Genomic DNA, 19,236 nt, shown 5'->3' with positions numbered 1-19,236 from the left:
ACCATCTTTAATAGGTATTTAGAAGAGACAGATCTTAATATGGACTGCCAACTTTTGGAGATTAGCAGTAACACATATGTTCTCAAACACTGCTGAGTTTATTTTCCAGATAAATTTTTTTTTTTTAACAAAGTTACTCTGCAAATGGTTGATAAAATAAAAATTGTCGAATGGATAAAGAAAACAGAACAAGCTCTTCAGTGGTCAGTCAGAAGTAGTAAGTGAAGACTGATGTATTTTAGTTTCTTGAGAGGGAAATATTAGTCATGCCTAAGGGAACCACAAATATACAGAAATTTAAAAAGCAGATGGGAACTAGTTTTGCAGTTGGAAGATGTTCAGCAAATATTCAGACAGAACATGATACTAGAACTCTCAGGTTCTTTAAATATGAATTTGTGTGTAAGATATGCCAACAATCTCATAGCACACAAATTCTGGAAGGAAATACTAGTGCCAATGTCTTATCTCATTTCACATTGAAAGCAGCAGCTTCCAAACTCCAAAATTCTAATGTGCAAAACATTTTAATTTGGGACTAAGTTGGCTTTGAAAATTCGCTCATATACAGTTTAAAAACTCAATTTAAAAAGGGGCTGATTTTACAGATCAAATTGTGCCATGAATAGTTACTTGTTTCACCATTAATCCCTGTCTATTTAACAGAAGGGCTCTAAACTTGTACTACAAACCCAAGACACATGATTGTGTTTTACAACCAAAGTCTCTTAACCAGCACACCACCAGCATGACGAGGGCCCATGTACAGAAGCCCCGGGTATACGACTGGCTCTCGTCCCCCAACTGTGGAGCACTCGTCTTCGGAAGCAGCTGACACTTCCAAGTTTAGCTGCTTGAATAACTGAACGCTTCAAAGAGTAACAAGGGTCAAAACTCTTGTTTCTAGGCTCTGAAGGCAGAGTTCTCTTAGACTCTCCACTGCTTTATGAGACTGGGTGTAATGGGCAGCACATTTCACAACCACAAGCATCAGGGTTCTTCCACAGGCCCTTGGGAAGCAACCGATTTATTACAGTTTTATTTTTTTAAACCATTTTCAAAGAAAGTCTGTTTTATATGACTGACCACAGCTTAGAAGCCTTTCAATTTTCTTTTCTGACATGTTTGAACAAGCAGATGAATGAAATGTATTTCACAGAGACCACAAAACCCACGTCAGGTGTGAAAGTGCTTTACCTGACAAGTCAAAACTGTAAGACATGCTAAGTGGCCGCGTTGCTGAAAAAAGAAAACAAACAATAAAAGGAAAGTAATTCAGATGTTAGGCTTTACAGGAAGGACAAAAAAGAGAGGAGGGTTCAAGACCTGCAGTGGCACACTCCATACTTTTAAGGCAGAAGGCAGCGAGAAACTATCTGCAATATGGCACCTTAGTTTTAACTATATCTCTAAGACTTGAAATGGAGTAACAATAAAAGAAAAAAAAAGCTTTTTAAGAACATGTTAAGAACGAAAGCATGATAAAGATAAAAACAGTTTAGAATCACAAGGACTTTTTACTTAAATATAAAAGAGTTCAAAAGAAAAAACAAGCCATGTTTTAAAACACGCCTTTAGGGAATATACAAAATCTTAAAATTTAAGAACAAACGTATTCTTAATTTATTTCAGAATGAGAAGTTGGCTCTCTGCATACAGGTCAAACATCTTGTAAAAATCTCATTCAGGCACTACCAGCATCACAAAGTGTCACTAATTCTCCACTGTAGGCCCTTAGACCTGGCACTTAAAGCAAGGCCTCAGGAGCCAGAGAGCCTGAGTTTGAACCTCAGCTCTGCCACTTACATGTAGTGTGATTCTGGGCAAGGTACTTAACCTCTCTGTGCTTCCATTACTTCAAGTGTAAAATGGGAATAATGGTACCTATTTCAAGGGATTGTTAGAAAAATTAAACAATTCCATACCAAATAAAAAGGTGCTCAGAGCAGTGCACCTAGTAACAGTTAAACAAATGGAATTTCTTAAGAATAAACTTACTTATTTCCTGTTGGAAGTCATTTGTTTTAAAAATTTTATTATATACATTAAAAAACATTGAACGGGTGAATTTTATGGTAGGTAAATTATATCTCAATAAAGCTGATAAAAGAATTTGGGTATTTGTAAGAGTGAAAATTACCCATTTTCACTGCAGTCCCAAGCTCTTACCAGCTCCATTCCTCCTACCCCACCCCACCACCATCAGGGAGGACAGGTGCCTGTGTAGTCAGAAGCGGGCAGACCCGAAGGTCCTCATGTTTCTGAGGCAGATGTAGAACTGTAGAGTTCTAATTCCCATATGTAACAGAATGAAGTCTCTTCATATGTTTTTGGCAGATGTTAAAGGAACCATTTACAACCTCAAATCTCAATATAGTATGAGATGTCAGAAAAGTGTTAGGAAAAAGAAAATGATCAGTTGTGAACAAAGACTGATGCACAAGAACAGTAAATTCAGACTTAATAGGAAAACAATATGGAACTAGCCTGTAAAATAATAGGGACACATATAAGACAACTTGGACACACGTTGGTCATCACATCCTCATAGACCACGCGGTGGGTCACATTCACCCACGGGAAGACACTCCTGCTGCCACAATCCTGTGTGAGGATGCAGTTCCTGTGTGCAACACATGACGCGCGAGCCCTGTCACAGCGCGCTGCTACTGCTGAAATCATGGGGCACATCTCTTCTTTAAACATTTGCCCAATTTCTAGATAGTGGGTTTCTACTTGCAATTACAAGGAGAGGAAAGGTTATAAAACTATTTAGGGAAACTTTTCTTCAGGATGGGCTCAGATGGTAAAGAATCTACCTGCCACGCAGGAGTCTCAGGTTCGATCCCTGGGTCAGGAAGATCCCCTGGAGAAGGAAAAGGCAACTCACTCCAGTATTCCTGCCTGGAGAATCTCATGGACAGAGGAGCCTGGTGGGCTACAGTCCATGGGGTTGCAAAAAGTTGCACATGACCGAGTGATTAACACTTTCACTTCTTTTCTTCAAGATAATCCTGTCAATTTTATCTAAACTTCTCAAAGTGAAATTGTGTAGTAAGAACCAATGTAGATCAGCAGAACGAGAAGAGCCCAATGTCTTATTTTCTAGTTAAGGGTCAAGATCAATTTTAAAAGTAAGACTCTCATAGAACAATCACTTTCAACAACAACTCAATTCTGGTTGTTGTGAAACACTAATTCATAAGGATAAAACAAAAGAGTAAGACATACTAAATACAAAATTGGCATTTAATTATTCTAAAGCAGGTTTCCTGTTAGCTAGCATCTAATTTGTTTAAGCGAAACAGAAGAACATGTACACAATGAGGGCATGTGACACCACATGCAGTGTCCCTTTGCTGCCCACAAGGACTGCCGGTCTCCCGCACACTCGGCCCCTGGCCGCACCGCACACCTGACTGGCTGCTGTCAGGGCTCACAGGCACCCCTGCCGAGGATGTTCTCTGGTCAGTGCCTGTGGGCAGGACTCCTACCTGCTCGCCCCTCACCCCGGGTTCAGAGCACTTGTGTGGGAAGCACCATCTCATCACTTGGCCCTTTATGTCCTGCTCCTCTGTCCCACTGGTGCTTCCACTGGAATTTACTCTTGTAAAGCATGAAGCTTACTTTTCTCATGATAATATGTGGATTTTATCTTATAGTTCTGTTAAATATTTCCTATTACCCTATTATTCCATCTCAAGACACAGTAATTCTTTTACAATCTTGTCTTAAGCTGACATTCTATAATACCATCTCCTTACATTTCCACAGTGGTTCTTGCTCCTTGAGACCGTGCACTCTTTAGAAATCTGGGGAAAACTATGGACCGCCCACACACACATGCCCTCTGGGAAATATGTACAAATGTGTTACACTGCAAGGATGCACAGACCTTCCTCAGGCTCATTCAGGGACTCCCAGGATAAGAACTTTCCACTTACATCCGGTGCAGTTTTGGCTCAATACTATATAAATGCTCGTATGGATTTGTTTTAATCATTTTAAAGGGAAACACTCACTGGCATAAAATCAACAGGGATATACGCACCTGGCCTCTCCTCACTCTCCAGCTCTGGCCAGGGAAGCTATTCTACTGCTTTAGCACCTCGGGAAGCACTTTCCATTGCGGTTACCTATAGTGCAGACGGGGACACAGCAGCTAGCAATTCGGAAGTGGGCTCTGTGGCCATGGCCCAGCGGCAGACAGAAAGCATCACCACATAGTGACCGAGTCACAGGAGGTGGGGGAGCCATCAGAGCTGATGCAATTGAGCAGATAGAGGAGGGGAGACCTGGCTCAGAGGAGAGGAGGACCCTAAAGATCAGAAGCAGTCAGATCAAGGGCTTGGCTGCTGGACCCAGTCGCAGGGGACACTGCACTCTTGGCCCTGGGCTTTGAGATGGGAGCAGTGGCAGACAGTTTTGGGGAAAAGCAGGTAAGGTCACCTGTGGTGGGGCTTGTCCTGCAAGTGGTGGGGAGGAGGTCCTGCCCAGTGATGGCTGGCTGCACACGTGGGTCTGAACTTTCAGAGAAGCCTGTGCGCAGGGTGGGAGCCGAGGAAATCAGAAACACACCAAGGGGAGTGTGTGGCTGCTCGAGGAGGAGGAGCCGTAGTAGCAACCTGAGGCCTCAGTGGGCGTCGGGGAGGGAAGAGATGAGAAGAGAAACCAGGAGACAGGATCTTGGCACCAGCTCCTTTCCCAGGCAGGTGCCACCAGACACTATCTCCCTGAATATCTTGGGAATCTTTCATTTTACAAACTGAAGGAGAGCTGTTTACATATCATAATATGGTCTTGCTCTAAATGAAAATCAGTGTGTGCTTATAAAAAACATAAAATAACTATAAAGGAAGTTTAGTAATAAGTGCTATCAGTAGAGTCCCTCATCACATAACACATAACTTTAAACCATAATTAAGACAATAGAAACTTGATGTATCTATTATTTCTATTTCTAAAATGTAGTTACTTATCCATGTGTGTACTACCATTTATAAAGTATCCTATTTGATTCATTCTTACATGGAAGTCACATTAACATGTGGAGGAATCTGTATCCTCCTCCTGCCAACCAAGGAATGGGAGATCAAAGAGGCAAAGGGCTGTCCTAAAACCACATCCGGGGATCTGCAAAGCTCCGCCCACACTGCAGTGTGGTGCCCTTATACTTGGCATCTCAGGGAGGAACTTCCTACTCCATGTTATTTCGAGAATGAATGTCACTTGTAAGGGTGTGTGTGTTGTGGGGAGAAGGAGAGACAGGGAGGGAGAGGAGTGAGGCAAGTGTGTTTCCAGGGTGGGCGACTCTTCTGCCTGGGACTCACCGAGCCTGCTGCGTCTGGTCTCCTCGGGGGACACAGGCCGCAGCTTCCTCTCAGCCTTGATCTCTTCCAGGATTCTTTCGTGGAGGCTCCGGGGCCGAGGTGGAGTAGGTTTCAGTTTTCTGGCTGAGGCCTTGGGAAAAAAGTAATAGCTAGAGCTGGAGTAGTTATCCTTAAATAATTCTTACTGAAGTCTACTCATACAACACAGTATTATGAAATTATATTTTACTGACTGCCACACTGCTTGATAAAAGAGTTTTCAAGCCATAAGAAGATGACTGGATTGCACAGTGGTTCAGGCACATGAACTCAGGCCACACTAATGAGTCAGTTGTCTCCAGCTATTGTCATGGTGTGCTGCAGTCCATGGGGTCGCAAAGAGTCGGACACAACTAAGCGACTGAACTGAACTGCTGTCATGCTCCCTACACTCTACCATGACAGGCAAGCTGCTGCAATGCAAGCAGTATGTCATCTCTATTATTGTTTTTGAACGTAACGTTTTTGAGTTAAGTCGTAACAACCTTCTTAGATCATTCATTTCAGTCTGCAGCTGAGGAAATAAAGGCTTGGGAAGGCTGATGAACTTGCTCAAAAAGATGAATTTGCTAAAAAACGTGAGATCACCACAACGTGCGTGGGTGTGCAGAGCTGGGCTGTGACTCCACACTCTCTGCTCTATACAACCTGCCCTCCTAAAACCATTTCCTACGTGGCCTCTTTCCCTTATAGAAAGATCTACAAGAGGAATGATTAACTATGTTTAAGATGTATACAAACTAAGAAGGAAATATCCTTTCTTTCTAGTTACTGAAGTTACTGAACATACAAGGGGTTTGAGAGGCCCTGGTGAGTGCTGGCTGTGGAGCCAGGGGAGGTAAGCGGAGAGCAGAGGAAACACAAACCAACACTCAGACCTGATCAGAACACCCTGATCCAGGGTCTCCAGAAAGAACCCCACGAACAGGGGACCATGGCTACTGCGAAAGAGGAGGCAGTAGTGTGGGTTTCCTGTAACCAAAGTGAGGTGTCTGTACCCTTAAGTACAGGGCGGCAGTGCAAATGGAAGCTATGTGGCATTGTGTTCACAGTCAGGCTTCACAATCAGAGAGAAAAGCTCAGCGTCAACAGTTCTCCAGGAGCTGCGTTCTGTGGCACGGGCTGTGGGGGGAACATGTTGCCACGTGTATGCCAGCCATGGGGAGGTGTCAGATCACATACTGGATTTAAAGGAGGCCTTGATCGGATGAAGTCCAGGATGATTTCATGAGCACTTTTTTTCAACCGAGGGGGAATATCACCATTCACCTGAAAGGAGACAGAAAGCAGAAGATCCATGTGACAACAGGACTGCCTGTACAAGCGCCTGGGCACACACATCCACATACATCATGTGATGACAGGATTGTCTGTACAAGCTTCTGGGCACACACATCCACACACATCACTTCAAAGCCACTGCAGTGGAATCTGGCTCCACCAAGGACAAATTTCAAATCAATAAAATGGAGAGTAAACGGCTGAGCAATTCAGAGCAAAAACAACTGTAGGACTGAAGAAATGCCAAGCACACTGCAGTTTTACTATTCTGGGAAATTATATGTAAGATACATGCTTTCAACAAAAACTTTCTAAAATTATGAATATGAATGGAATAAATAATACTATGCTTAATTATTATATAATTTAGAAAGTCTTTCACCTCTTGTTTTCATCCTTGTACAAAGTTTGGGAATACAAATTAAGGGGAAGGGCTGGGGACAGTTCATGTTCTGTAGACAGAATTCAGGTTCAGGTCAAGGAAGGTGTCTGCTATATCAACAGAACTGGTAAGAAGCAGAGTTTGGCAGAGTCCTGGTCTGTCTGACTCCTGCTTTAATGTACTCTCTTTTTAAAGCAACATGTCACAAAGATTTTTTAAGAAATTTAAGAAAACTCCAGAAATCCATAAAATCCCACCTTAGTAAACTCACACCCTGACCCCCCCCCCCCGCAGGAGGCACAGTTGTGACCGTCAGTCAAACTTATTTCCCAGTCTCACATGAAAACACAGACAGTCCTGATAGACATTTTCTGTTGTGCTTCTCATAAATGATGAAAAACAAATGTTAACAAATTATACATTTTGAAAACTGGTGAACACTTTAAACTTCTCAAAGATCAGAAAATGAGCATGCTGCTTTGATTAATGAATTGTCTGGAAAGCCTCTGTACCTTCCCCTCTACTTTGGTGACCCACACTTTTATCTTATCATATTCTAATAATTGTATAATACATCAATTTTATTGGAGGGAAAAAAGATAATTAGGTTACTCCTCTATCACCTATGGCTGATTTTCATTTTTTTTGGACAGGTTAGAAAGGTTTCTTTAAGCTTCACAATTCGTTATTGGAAATGTCATGTAAAACTTTATAATTATCATAAAATTTGGTCAAACTTTTTAAAAGTATTTTCTTATCTGAACTGTAAGATTTCTGGGCATGAACAATTTTCTTATGTGTCTCCCAGTCTTAAATACATTTTAGTTGATCATGGTCATTAGTCAATTGTTAATTTTTTATTGTAGCTGTATACTCTTGCATTATTTTCTGTTAATGTCACTATTTTTGTGTCAGCTGAGAAATACCCTGATGCTGGGAAAGACTGAACGGAGGAGGAAAAGGGGATGACAGAGGATGAGATGGTTGCATGCCATCACTGACTCAATGGACATGAGTTTGAGTAAATTCTGAGAGTTGGTGATGGACAGGGAGGCCTGGCGTGCTGCAGTCCATGGGGTTGCAAAGAGTTGGACATGACTGAGTGACTGAACTGAAGTGAGAAATAAAGCTGACTAAAGAAAAAAAAAAAAGGACCTGAACTGCTGCTCCAGACCCAGTACCCCCTTGCAAATGTGACCACTCAGGTGTATGACAAGCCTCCTGACATCCAGGGCCCTCTTTCCTGTGCCCACCCCACCAGCCCCAGTGAGGACTGGATGCCCCATGTAAGAGTCAGAAGTGAAAGCCACCTGAACCAAGCTAACTTGGGATTGCTAGTCCCTGGTGTAAGGAGGCCTGTACACCAGCAGTGGAACTGAAGGCCCGCCACCGCACCACTCTTTACCCATGGACCTCAGGTTACATGATTTTTTTCTTTAAACCTTGTATGAACAACTTTATCAGAATTTTCTTCTGTACTCCTGAACAGGATAATACATATCTTTCCCGCTATTTTTCACTTGCTTTTATTTTAATGTCCTTTCTATCATAACAGCAGGGTTGAGGAAGAAAATGCTTGAAATAAGGCCAAAGTTGTAAGTTCCATTCCCCAAACAACAAAGTAATGTCAGTGTCTTCACTAGTCAGAAGCTGGATCCTGGATCCCAGTTATCCAGTGTTGTGTCAGTGCTCATGAGAGAAACGGCAGGCCAGTGCAGACGTGAGTCAGTCTTATTCCATATAGGGAGGAGGGAAAGTGTGCAAATTCCACTCCGCTACTGGGTCAGTGAGATTACTTTTTAATACATTCTGAAACAAGTTATCTGAGCTGCAAGGATAAATAATTTCTAGAATGAACACATATTGTAGACCTATAAGCAAATAAGACAGTTATATAACTTGATCTTACTTTTGAGTCACAATGCCTTAAAAAAAACAAGTAACTTCTAAATAAAAGATGTGAAGTTTCTATACATCTTTTTTTTTTTTTTGGAATTTTATATGTTTTTATTTTATTTTATTTTATTTTATTTTTAAACTTAACATAACTGTATTAGATTTGCCAAATATCAAAATGAATCCGCCACAGGTATACATGTGTTCCCCATCCTGAACCCTCCACCCTCCTCCCTCCCCATTCCATCCCTCTGGGTCGTCCCAGTGCACCAGCCCCAAGCATCCAGTATCGTGCATCGAACCTGGACTGGCAACTCGTTTCATACATGATATTTTACATGTTTCAATGCCATTCTCCCAAATCTTCCCACCCTCTCCCTCTCCCACAGAGTCCATAAGACTGTTCTATACATCAGTGTCTCTTTTGCTGTCTCGTACACAGGGTTATTGTTACCATCTTTCTAAATTCCATATATATGTGTTAGTATACTGTATTGGTGTTTTTCTTTCTGGCTTACTTCACTCTGTATAATAGGCTCCAGTTTCATCCACCTCATTAGAACTGATTCAAATGTATTCTTTTTAATGGCTGAATAATACTCCATTGTGTATATGTACCACAGCTTTCTTATCCATTCATCTGCTGATGGACACCTAGGTTGCTTCCATGTCCTGGCTATTATAAACAGTGCTGTGATGAACATTGGGGTACTCGTGTCTCTTTCCCTTCTGGTTTTCTCAGTGTGTATGCCCAGCAGTGGGATTGCTGGATCATAAGGCATGTCTATTTCCAGTTTTTTCAGGAATCTCCACACTGTTCTCCATAGTGGCTGTACTAGTTTGCATTCCCACCAACAGTGTAAGAGGGTTCCCTTTTCTCCACACCCTCTCCAGCATTTATTACTTGTAGACTTTTGGATCACAGCCATTCTGACTGGTGTGAAATGGTACCTCATAGTGGTTTTGATTTGCATTTCTCTGATAATGAGTGATGTTGAACATCTTTTCATGTGTTTGTTAGCCATCTGTATGTCTTCTTTGGAGAAATGTCTATTTAGTTCTTTGGCCCATTTTTTGATTGGGTCATTTATTTTTCTGGAGTTGAGCTGTAGGAGTTGCTTGTATATTCTCGAGATTAGTTGTTTGTCAGTTGCTTCATTTGCTATTATCTTCTCCCATTCTGAAGGCTGTCTTTTCACCTTGCTAATAGTTTCCTTTGATGTGCAGAAGCTTTTAAGGTTAATTAGGTCCCATTTGTTTATTTTTGCTTTTATTTCCAATATTCTGGGAGGTGGGTCATAGAGGATCCTGCTGTGATGTATGTCAGAGAGTGTTTTGCCTATGTTCTCCTGTAGGAGTTTTATAGTTTCTGGTCTTACGTTTAGATCTTTAATCCATTTTGAGTTTATTTTGTGTATGGTGTTAGAAAGTGTTCTAGTTTCATTCTTCTACAAGTGGTTGACCAGAGTTCCCAGCACCACTTGTTAAAGAGATTGTCTTTAATCCATTGTATATTCTTGCCTCCTTTGTCAAAGATAAGGTGTCCATATGTGCGTGGATTTATCTCTGGGCTTTCTATTTTGTTCCATTGATCTATATTTCTGTCTTTGTGCCAGTACCATACTGTCTTGATAACTGTGGCTTTGTAGTAGAGCCTGAAGTCAGGTAGGTTGATTCCTCCAGTTCCATTCTTCTTTCTCAAGATCGCTTTGGCTATTCGAGGTTTTTTGTTTTTCCATACAAATTGTGAAATTATTTGTTCTAGCTCTGTGAAGAATGCTGTTGGTAGCTTGATAGGGATTGCATTGAATCTATAGATTGCTTTGGGTAGTATACTCATTTTCAATACATTGATTCTTCCAATCCATGAACATGGTATATTTCTACCTAAAGAATATACATCTTTATTTTTAAAGGTGACTTATTTGAAGTTATTTGTTACAATTATTTTACTAAAACACTTTGAAAGAAGTCCATTGAAATGTTTTGCACTTCTCTAACTTAATATTCTGAACATGATCCAATATGGCTAAGTCATTCAATTCCCACCATCAGCTTCACAAATATACAGAAAAAGGTGAATTACTATGGTGTAGTTATGCATTTTAAACCTGAAGATTAAATTAAGGCCATCTTAACATACTGCCTCAGATACAGACTGTATGTGAAAATCCTTTGTGTGTGTGTGTGTTTATTCTTTACAACAATATTTGTTTTTAAAGAAATTAGAAAGTGGCATAAAATTGATAACAGTAAAGTTTAAAAAAATACATCTGGTTTTTGACTGATTAAATATGAGTAGTTGACTTTCCACTCTCATTTAGGAGGTACAAATATATATAATAAGGAATTAATTAGAATCTTAGCCTGTTAGACTAAACATGAAAATTTACCCCACACAAAACCAATCACCACTGAACTGCCATCTGCCCAGTTCCCTGCAGGGGGGCTCAGTATAAACTTAAGTCAAGTGAACTGCATGGAATTAGCCATAGAATGCCAGAAAAAGGAAAAAAACAATGGGTACCATAAAGCAGTAACATTTTTCCTTACTTACTACTCACAAACTCCAAACTGTACAAACATTCACATAAGAGGAGTCCCACAGGGACTAAAAAGACAAGAAAAGATAAAGAAAATGTCAAGAACCAATGGCTGAAAACTTGCAAAATTTGAAAATAATACAAATCTACTCATTCAAGAAAAATGAAGTGTAAGTGTAAGCTGCTCAGTCATGTCTGATTCTTTGCAACCCCATGGACTGTAGCTCACCAGGCTCTGCTGTCCATGGGGTCTGGCAGGCAAGAATACTGGAGTGGGTTGCCATTCCCTTCTCCAGGAGATCTTCCTGAACCAGGGATCAAATCCCAGTCTTCGGCATTGTAGGGAGATTCTTTACCATCTGAGTCACTTCTATAACTTCCAAGCAAAAGACTCAAAGAGGGCCATAACAGAACACGTAGTCAAATTATTGATAGACAAAAATATTGAAAGCAGCAAAAAATGACTATCACATAGAAAGTGAAGTCTCTCAGTCGTGTCCGACTCTTTGTGACCCCACGGACAGTAGCATGCACCAGGCTGCTCTGTCCATGGGATTTTCTAAGCAAGAGTATTGGAGTGGGTTGCCATTTCCTTCTCCAGGGAATCTTCCCAACCCAGGGATCGAACCCAGGTCTCCCGCACTGTAGACAGACGCTTTACCGTCTGAGCCACCAGGGAATCCTCAAAAGATTCACAGGTGATTTCTCATCAGAAAACATAGAGGCCAAAGGCAGTGTGATAACGTTTAAAGATAAACAAAAACAATTTCAGCCAAGAATCCTATACCCAGAAAAACTCTACTTCAAAATGAAGAAGAAATTAAGACATCTTCAGGCAAACTAGCACTAAAAGAGTTCATCACTAGTAACTCTGCCCTATAAGAAATGCTAAAGGAAGTCACTTAGGCTTAAAGAAAAGAACAGTAGACCATTAACTTGAAGCCATAAGAGAACACTGTGATAACTGTACACAACAAATAGGACAATCTAGACGAGACAGACAAGTTCTTATAAAGATACAAACTACCAAAACTAAGAAGGAACAAAGGGAAGGAAGGAGGGAGGAGGAAAGAAAGGAAGGACATGAACCTGACCAGACCTGTAATAGGGAAAGAGATTAAATCCACAATCAAAAATCTCCCAACAATGAAAATCCCAGGACCTGAAGACTTCACTTGTGGATTCTACTCAAATATTTAAAGAATTAGTCCCAACCCTTCACAAACTGTTTCAAAAATTAGAAAAAGAGGCATCACTCCCCCTTATACTCTGTGAGGCCAGTCTTACCCCAGTATGAAGGCAGACAAAGACATCACAAGAAAATAGTAGACGAAACTCCTTCTGAACATGGACACAAAAATCCTTAAGAAAGTATCAGGAAGTACTCTAGCAGCATGTTAAAAGGATTGTACATCATGACCAAGTGGGATTTATCCCATAAACACAAGGGTGGTTTAACACACGAAAAATCACTCAATGTAATATGTCACATTAACAGAATGAAACAAAAGAGCCCACATGATTGTCTTTATTGATGCAGAAAAAGGATTTGTCAAAATCCAACACACTTTTATGATAAAAACACACAACAAACTTGGACTGAAAAGAAACCTCAGCATGATAACAGTCACTTGTGAAAAAACTGAATGCATTCCCCCTAAAATCAGGAATCCAACAATACTATGGATGCATGCTTTTGCCACATCCATTCAACAAAGAACTGAAGGTTCTAACCAGGGTGACCACCGGGCATCCAGATTGGAAATGAAGAAATAAATGGATCCCTTTTCACAGATGACATGAATATACATGTCAAATAAAATACCCTAAATAACTAATCAAGAAAACTATTTTACCTAATAAACTCAGCAAAAAGAGCAAAAAAATTGTTGTCACCATGTCCCTGTACTTGTAAGAAAGAGTAAATTTGAAAATACATGGCAACATGAGCCAAGGACACATCTAGGTAAGGACTCTTCTAACGAGTGGGTGGTTTTAGCAGAGACCTGAGAAGTGAAGAGAAATGAATTACGCAGACATGTGAGAGGAGGCCTCCAGCAAGGGCTCAGCTGCAGGTCACAAGAGGCGCCTTTTAGGTAGTGGCAGAGACCAGGGGGGTAAAGAGGGGACCAGCCAGGAAGGTGACAGAAGGTGAGGGCTGAGAGGCAACCCGCACCAGACTCTGAGACCAAGGTCAAAATGGCTGCTTATTCTGAGTGTGATGGAAAGAGTGGAAGGTTTTACGAAGGGCAATGACATGGTCACATTTTCAATTTAACAGGTTTACTCAAGCTGTTTTGGGGATGAGAGTAAGAGAAGAAGACCACCTGGAGGCCACAGTAATAGTCTAAATGAGAGGTGATGATGGGCTCTGAAATGGAGGTGGTGAGATTCAGGACACGGTGCAGAGGTAAAGCTAGCAGGGTTCCAATTCTAAGAGCTTAACTCAGGATTTCACTGGAGCTTTTGAAAAAGACTTATATGCAAGGTTATACAAAACAGCCTACTTATAACAAGACAACTTGATCAGCTTAATAAACTCTGGTGCAGCTGCAGCTGAGAAAGATGCAGTCACTTAGAAATGATGATGTTGAATATACAATGACACGGGAAAACACTCACATGTTATGTGAAAACACTCACATGTTACGTGAAAACAACTGGTCACAGGACGAAGTATTCAATATTAATCCACTTTGCCCAAATAAAGTGGACAGAAAAGACTGAAGGTTATGCACCAGCATGTTAGCAAACTTCTGTCTCACCTGTGAAATTACACATTTGTAACTTTTCTTCTTGAGCTTATTATATTTACCAACTTTTCTATAAAGACCATGCATTAATTGTATGAGAAGCAATAATTTTTAAAATGTAATAGTGAGAAAATTTTTAACAAGTAAGATTACCAAAAACCAACCATTTGAATCCATGAATAGTTTCCTGTTACTTACCATCACTTTTCGCAAAGTGTATCTTCTGGATCGAATGTCATCCATTAGCATCTCGTATGGGGTAAGCTGATATTCAATGGGCAGCGGGTTGTACTGCCGCTCCTGGACCTTCTTGAGCTTTACTCCATTCCGCAAATCCCTCATCACCTGTACCCAGAACCGAGCCTGAAGGAGCCAAGGGTGGAAAAACATTTGTGAGTAAATTTACTAATTTACTCTAAATAGTTAACAGTCATACAGAAGAAATTAAGAGCTTGGATTACAAAACACCAAATAAACCAAACAAAAACTATTTTAAAAATCAGATTTTAGGGACTAAAAAGCAGGTAGAAAGCCAGTCGAGAATCCACCAGCTCTAACTGTGGAGACGCCTAGATAAAACCCTAACTCACCCCTGTGCCACCTGCATCCAGCCTCAGTGCCCCTCGCGTCCCACCTGTCATGTGGCTCTGTGCACTGCAAAGGTGTGGCTTCTCACACTGGACTCTGGCTTTGGCTCTACGACTGGCTTGGCCACTGGAATATTAGTGGACATGACACAACCAAAGGCTTCAACAGCAAATGTACAAGGGCATGTCACTCTGCTCCTGTCACTCCATGGAAACACCTAGCGTGGGTTGGCACAAGGCCCTCCGGCAGGATTATCCAGGAGAGAGACGAAGCAGAGTGGAACCACCACTCTCGTCTATAGATGCATGAGCTGAGTAAACACTACTGCTTTAGGCTGAGGTACAGTGTTATGTTCAGTTACACAGCACTACTGTGATCACAGCTAACTGGTACAACCACCAACTGCCAGTGGACATCCAAGCAAGTTGTTTCCCATTTCTGAACCCTGGCTTCCTCATTAATAAAAAAAAGTGATACTTTATAACTTGTGGAGAGCTGAGGTATAGTGTTCTACACAAAGAAAATGCTCAAAAATGACAATTTTTGTGTTGTTACTGTCTTTTTACAAATTATTTAATATCAAATTCCTTATCTATAAGTAACACCAAGTTGCTTTACTGCCCGACCTTCAAGAAAATGAGATATATGTGAAGTATTTATAATAAAACATATTAAATATGTTATTATTATACTTTACCCTTTTGTTATCCTGCCTGTAAGCTGTCATAGTCTCAACTTCAGTAAAGAGAAAATATATTTAACTGAAATATTATACAGTGTTAAAAATTAACAAGTAGCTCAAATAGCTACATAAATGTATGTTAAACCGATCGAACTGTACTTTAAAAATATAATGCAACTGTTATGTACACTACACCTTAATAAATCTGTTAGAAAATGACAAATAAAATCTAACAAGGGCAAAAGCAACTTGTTCCTTTCCTCCTAAACTGTGTTTTCTGATTTCCTCACTCTATGTGTCACTATTTACCCAGGACCCTTAACATGAAAAGTCAGAGCCCTACCATGTGCCTTCCCACTAACACCTGAACACACAGCTCAGTCCAGCTTCACATACTCACTGTCCTGTCCCAACTCTGAGTCCTCTGTGAAGGCAGTGACCCTCGAGGTCAGCAGGCCTAGGATTTAGCACCTTGCTAGAGAAACAGCAGACATTCGGTGGGGTCACATGAATACACCAGTCATCTGTCCTGGAAATCTGTCTTCTTTCTCATGGGGGCAGAAACGCTGCATGACCCGTCTGCATTCCCAGGCCCCAATCCAGTTTGACTATTCACTGGATAACAAACAGGCCTCACTACCGCCTCACTAAAGCTTTAAACAGAGCTTCAACTCTGACTTACACATAAGATACTAAGATACCAATACACTTAGAAAGGTCAATAGTGTAAAACACTGAAATTCTCAGAGACTCTGGCGGGGGGGGGGGGGTTTCTAATAAAATCAGATAGTTTTCAACTTGGTATAATATTAATTCATACAGTACTCCTTAAGATAAACTAGCATTATAATCACATGATATGATTTCTCCAACACTAAACAGAATAGAGAGAATACCCAGCCATCTTACCCAGTCAGCATTTTTCAGCTCTTCCAAGTCTGTGTTAGATTCATCACTCTTCTCCATTTCTTGAATTTTCTTCAGATTCTACCAATTAAAATTCAAATAAAACATGTAAACATAAAATTTCATTGAACTACCTTCTCAAATTAAAATTCTGAATCAAAGTGAAAGTCATGTCTGATTCTTTGCAACCCCCATGGAATTCTCCAGGCCAAAATACGAAGTGGGTAGCTGTTCCCTTCTCCAGGGGATCTTGCCAACCCAGGATCAAACCCAGGTCTCCCATATTGCAGGCAGATTCTTTACCAGCTGAGCCACCAGGGAAGCTCTAGATATCTTCAGAAGACAGAGTGCCTGAAGAGCCATGGATGGAGGTTTGTAACACTGGACAGGAAGCAGTGATCAAAAGCATCCCCAAGAAAAAGAAATGGAAAAAGGCAAAGTGGTTCTCTGAGGAACCCTTACAAATGGCTGAGAAAACAAGAGAAGTGAAAGGCAAAGGAGAAAAGGAAAGATATACCCATCTAAATGCAGAGTTCCAAAGAACAGCAAGGAGAGATAAGAAAGCCTTCCTACGTGATCAGTGCAAAGAAATAGAGGAAAACAATGGAATGGGAAGACTAGAGATCCCTTCAAGAAAATTAGAGATATCAAGGGAATATTTCATGCAAAGATGGGCAAAATAAAGGAGACAAACAGTATGGACCTAACAGAAGCAGAAGATATTAAGAAGGGGTGGCAAGAATACACAGAACTATACAAAAAAGATCTTCAAGACCCAGATAACCACGACAGTGTGATCACTCACCTAGAGCCAGACATCCTGGAGACCAAAGTCAAGCGGACCTTAGGAAGCACCACTAAGGACAAAGGTAGTGGCGGTGATGGAATTTCAGCTGACCTATCTCAAATCCTAAAAGATGATGCTGTGAAAGTGCTATACTCAACATGCCAGCAAATTTGAAAAACTCAGTGGTGGCCACAGGACTGGAAAAGATCAGTTTTCATTCCAATCCCAAAGAAAGACAATACCAAAGAATATTCAAACTACCACACAACTGCACTCATTTCACATACCAGCAAGATAATGCTCAAAATCCTCCAAGCTAAGCTTCAACAGTATGTGAACTGAGAAATTCCAGGTGTACAAGCTGGATTTAGAAAAGGCAAAAGAACTAGAGATCAAATTGCCAACATCCATTGGATCACAGAAAAGCAAGCGAGTTCCAGAAAACCATCTACTTCTACTTTATTGACTACACCAAAGCCTTTGACTGTGTGGACCACAACAAACTGTGGAAAATCCTTAAAGAGATGGGAATACCAGACCTTACCTGCCTCATGAGAAACCTGTAGGCAAGTCAAGAAGCAATAGTTAGAACCAGACATGGAACGATGAACTGGTTCCAAATTGGGAAAGAAGTAGGTCAAGGCTGTATATTGCTGCTGCTGCTACTGCAAAGTCGCTTTAGTCCTGTCCGACTCTGTGAGACCCCATAGACAACAGCCTATCAGGCTCCCCGTCCCTGGGATTCTCCAGGCCAAGAATACTGGAGTGGGTTGCCATTTCCTTCTCTAATTCATGAAGGTGAAAAGTGAAAGTGAAGTCGCTCAGTCAGGTCTGACTCTTCGCGACCCCATGGACTGCAGCCTACCAGGCTCCTCCGTCCATGGGATTTTCCAGGCAAGAGTACTGGACTGGGTTGCTACTGCTGCATATTATCACCCTGCTTATTTAACTTCTATGCAGAGTACATCATGAGCAATTGCTGGGCCGGATGAAGCACAAGCTGGGATCAAGATTGCAGGAAGATATATCAATAACCTCAGATATGCAGATGATACAACCCTTATGGCAGAAGTTCAGTTCAGTTCAGTCGCTCATTCGTGTCCGACTCTTTGTGACCCCATGAATCGCAGCATGCCAGGCCTCCCTGTTCATCACCAACTCCCGGAGCTTACTCAAACTCATGTCCATCGAGTAGGTGATGCCATCCAGCCATCTCATCCTCTGTCGTCCCCTTCTCCTCCTGCCCCCAATCCCTCTCAGCATCAGAGTCTTTTCCAATGAGTCAACTCTTCGCATGAGGTGGCCAAAGTATTGGAGTTGCAGCTTTAGCTGAAACTAATCAGTCCTTGCAATGAACAACCAGGACTGATCTCCTTCAGAATGGACTGGTTGGATCTCCTTGCAGTCCAAGGGACTCTCAAGAGTCTTCTCCAACACCACACTTCAAAAGCATCATTTCTTCAGCTCTCAGCCTTCTTCAAAGTCCACCTCTCACATCCATACATGACCACTGGAAAAACCATAGCCTTGACTAGACGGACCTTTGTTGGCAAAGTAATGTCTCTGCTTTCCAATATGCTGTCTAGGTTGGTCATAACTTTCCATCCAAGGAGTAAGCATCTTTTAATTTCATGGCTGCAGTCACCATCTGCAGTGATTTTGGAGCCCAGAAAAATAAAGTCTGACACTGTTTCCACTATTTCCCCATTTATTTCCCATGAAGTGATGGGACCAGATGCCATGATCTTCGTCTTCTAAATGTTGAGCTTTAAGCCAACTTTTTCACTCTCCTCTTTCACTTTCATCAAGAGGCTTTTGAGTTCCTCTTCACTTTCTGCCATAAGGGTGGTGTCATCTGCATATCTGAGGTTCTTGATATCTCTCCCAGCAATCTTGATTCCAGCTTGTGCTTCTTCCAACCCAGTGTTTCTCATGATGTACTGTGCATATAAGTTAAATAAGCAGGGTGACAATATACAGCCTTGCTGCTACTGCTACTGCTAAGTTGCTTCAGTCGTGTCCGACTCTGTGCGACGCCATAGAGAGCAG

General features: G+C 41.3%; 1 protein-coding gene across 5 annotated transcripts in view; it reads right to left on the bottom strand.

The window, feature by feature from the left end:
• The window catches only part of SPIRE1 (spire type actin nucleation factor 1), a 170,316-nt gene that overhangs the window by 27,553 nt on the left and 123,527 nt on the right, over window positions 1-19,236 (bottom strand). For 3 of the 5 annotated variants that reach the window (XM_025273221.2, XM_025273225.2, XM_025273223.2), the window contains exons 5-9: window positions 16,404-16,481; window positions 14,423-14,587; window positions 6,552-6,638; window positions 5,331-5,460; window positions 1,198-1,239 (exon numbers count right to left, since the gene is read on the bottom strand). In XM_025273221.2, the coding sequence (XP_025129006.1) occupies window positions 1,198-1,239; window positions 5,331-5,460; window positions 6,552-6,638; window positions 14,423-14,587; window positions 16,404-16,481 (502 nt within the window). The remainder of the gene's footprint in view (window positions 1-1,197; window positions 1,240-5,330; window positions 5,461-6,551; window positions 6,639-14,422; window positions 14,588-16,403; window positions 16,482-19,236) is intronic. The other 2 variants (XM_025273222.2, XM_025273224.2) reach the window with 1 other exon arrangement.

This window comes from Bubalus bubalis, chromosome 22, assembly GCF_019923935.1.
Source record: "Bubalus bubalis isolate 160015118507 breed Murrah chromosome 22, NDDB_SH_1, whole genome shotgun sequence".
Taxonomy (NCBI): domain Eukaryota; kingdom Metazoa; phylum Chordata; class Mammalia; order Artiodactyla; family Bovidae; genus Bubalus; species Bubalus bubalis.
Note: the sequence above shows the minus strand (reverse complement) of the source record. Positions and strands in the feature narration are given on the sequence as shown.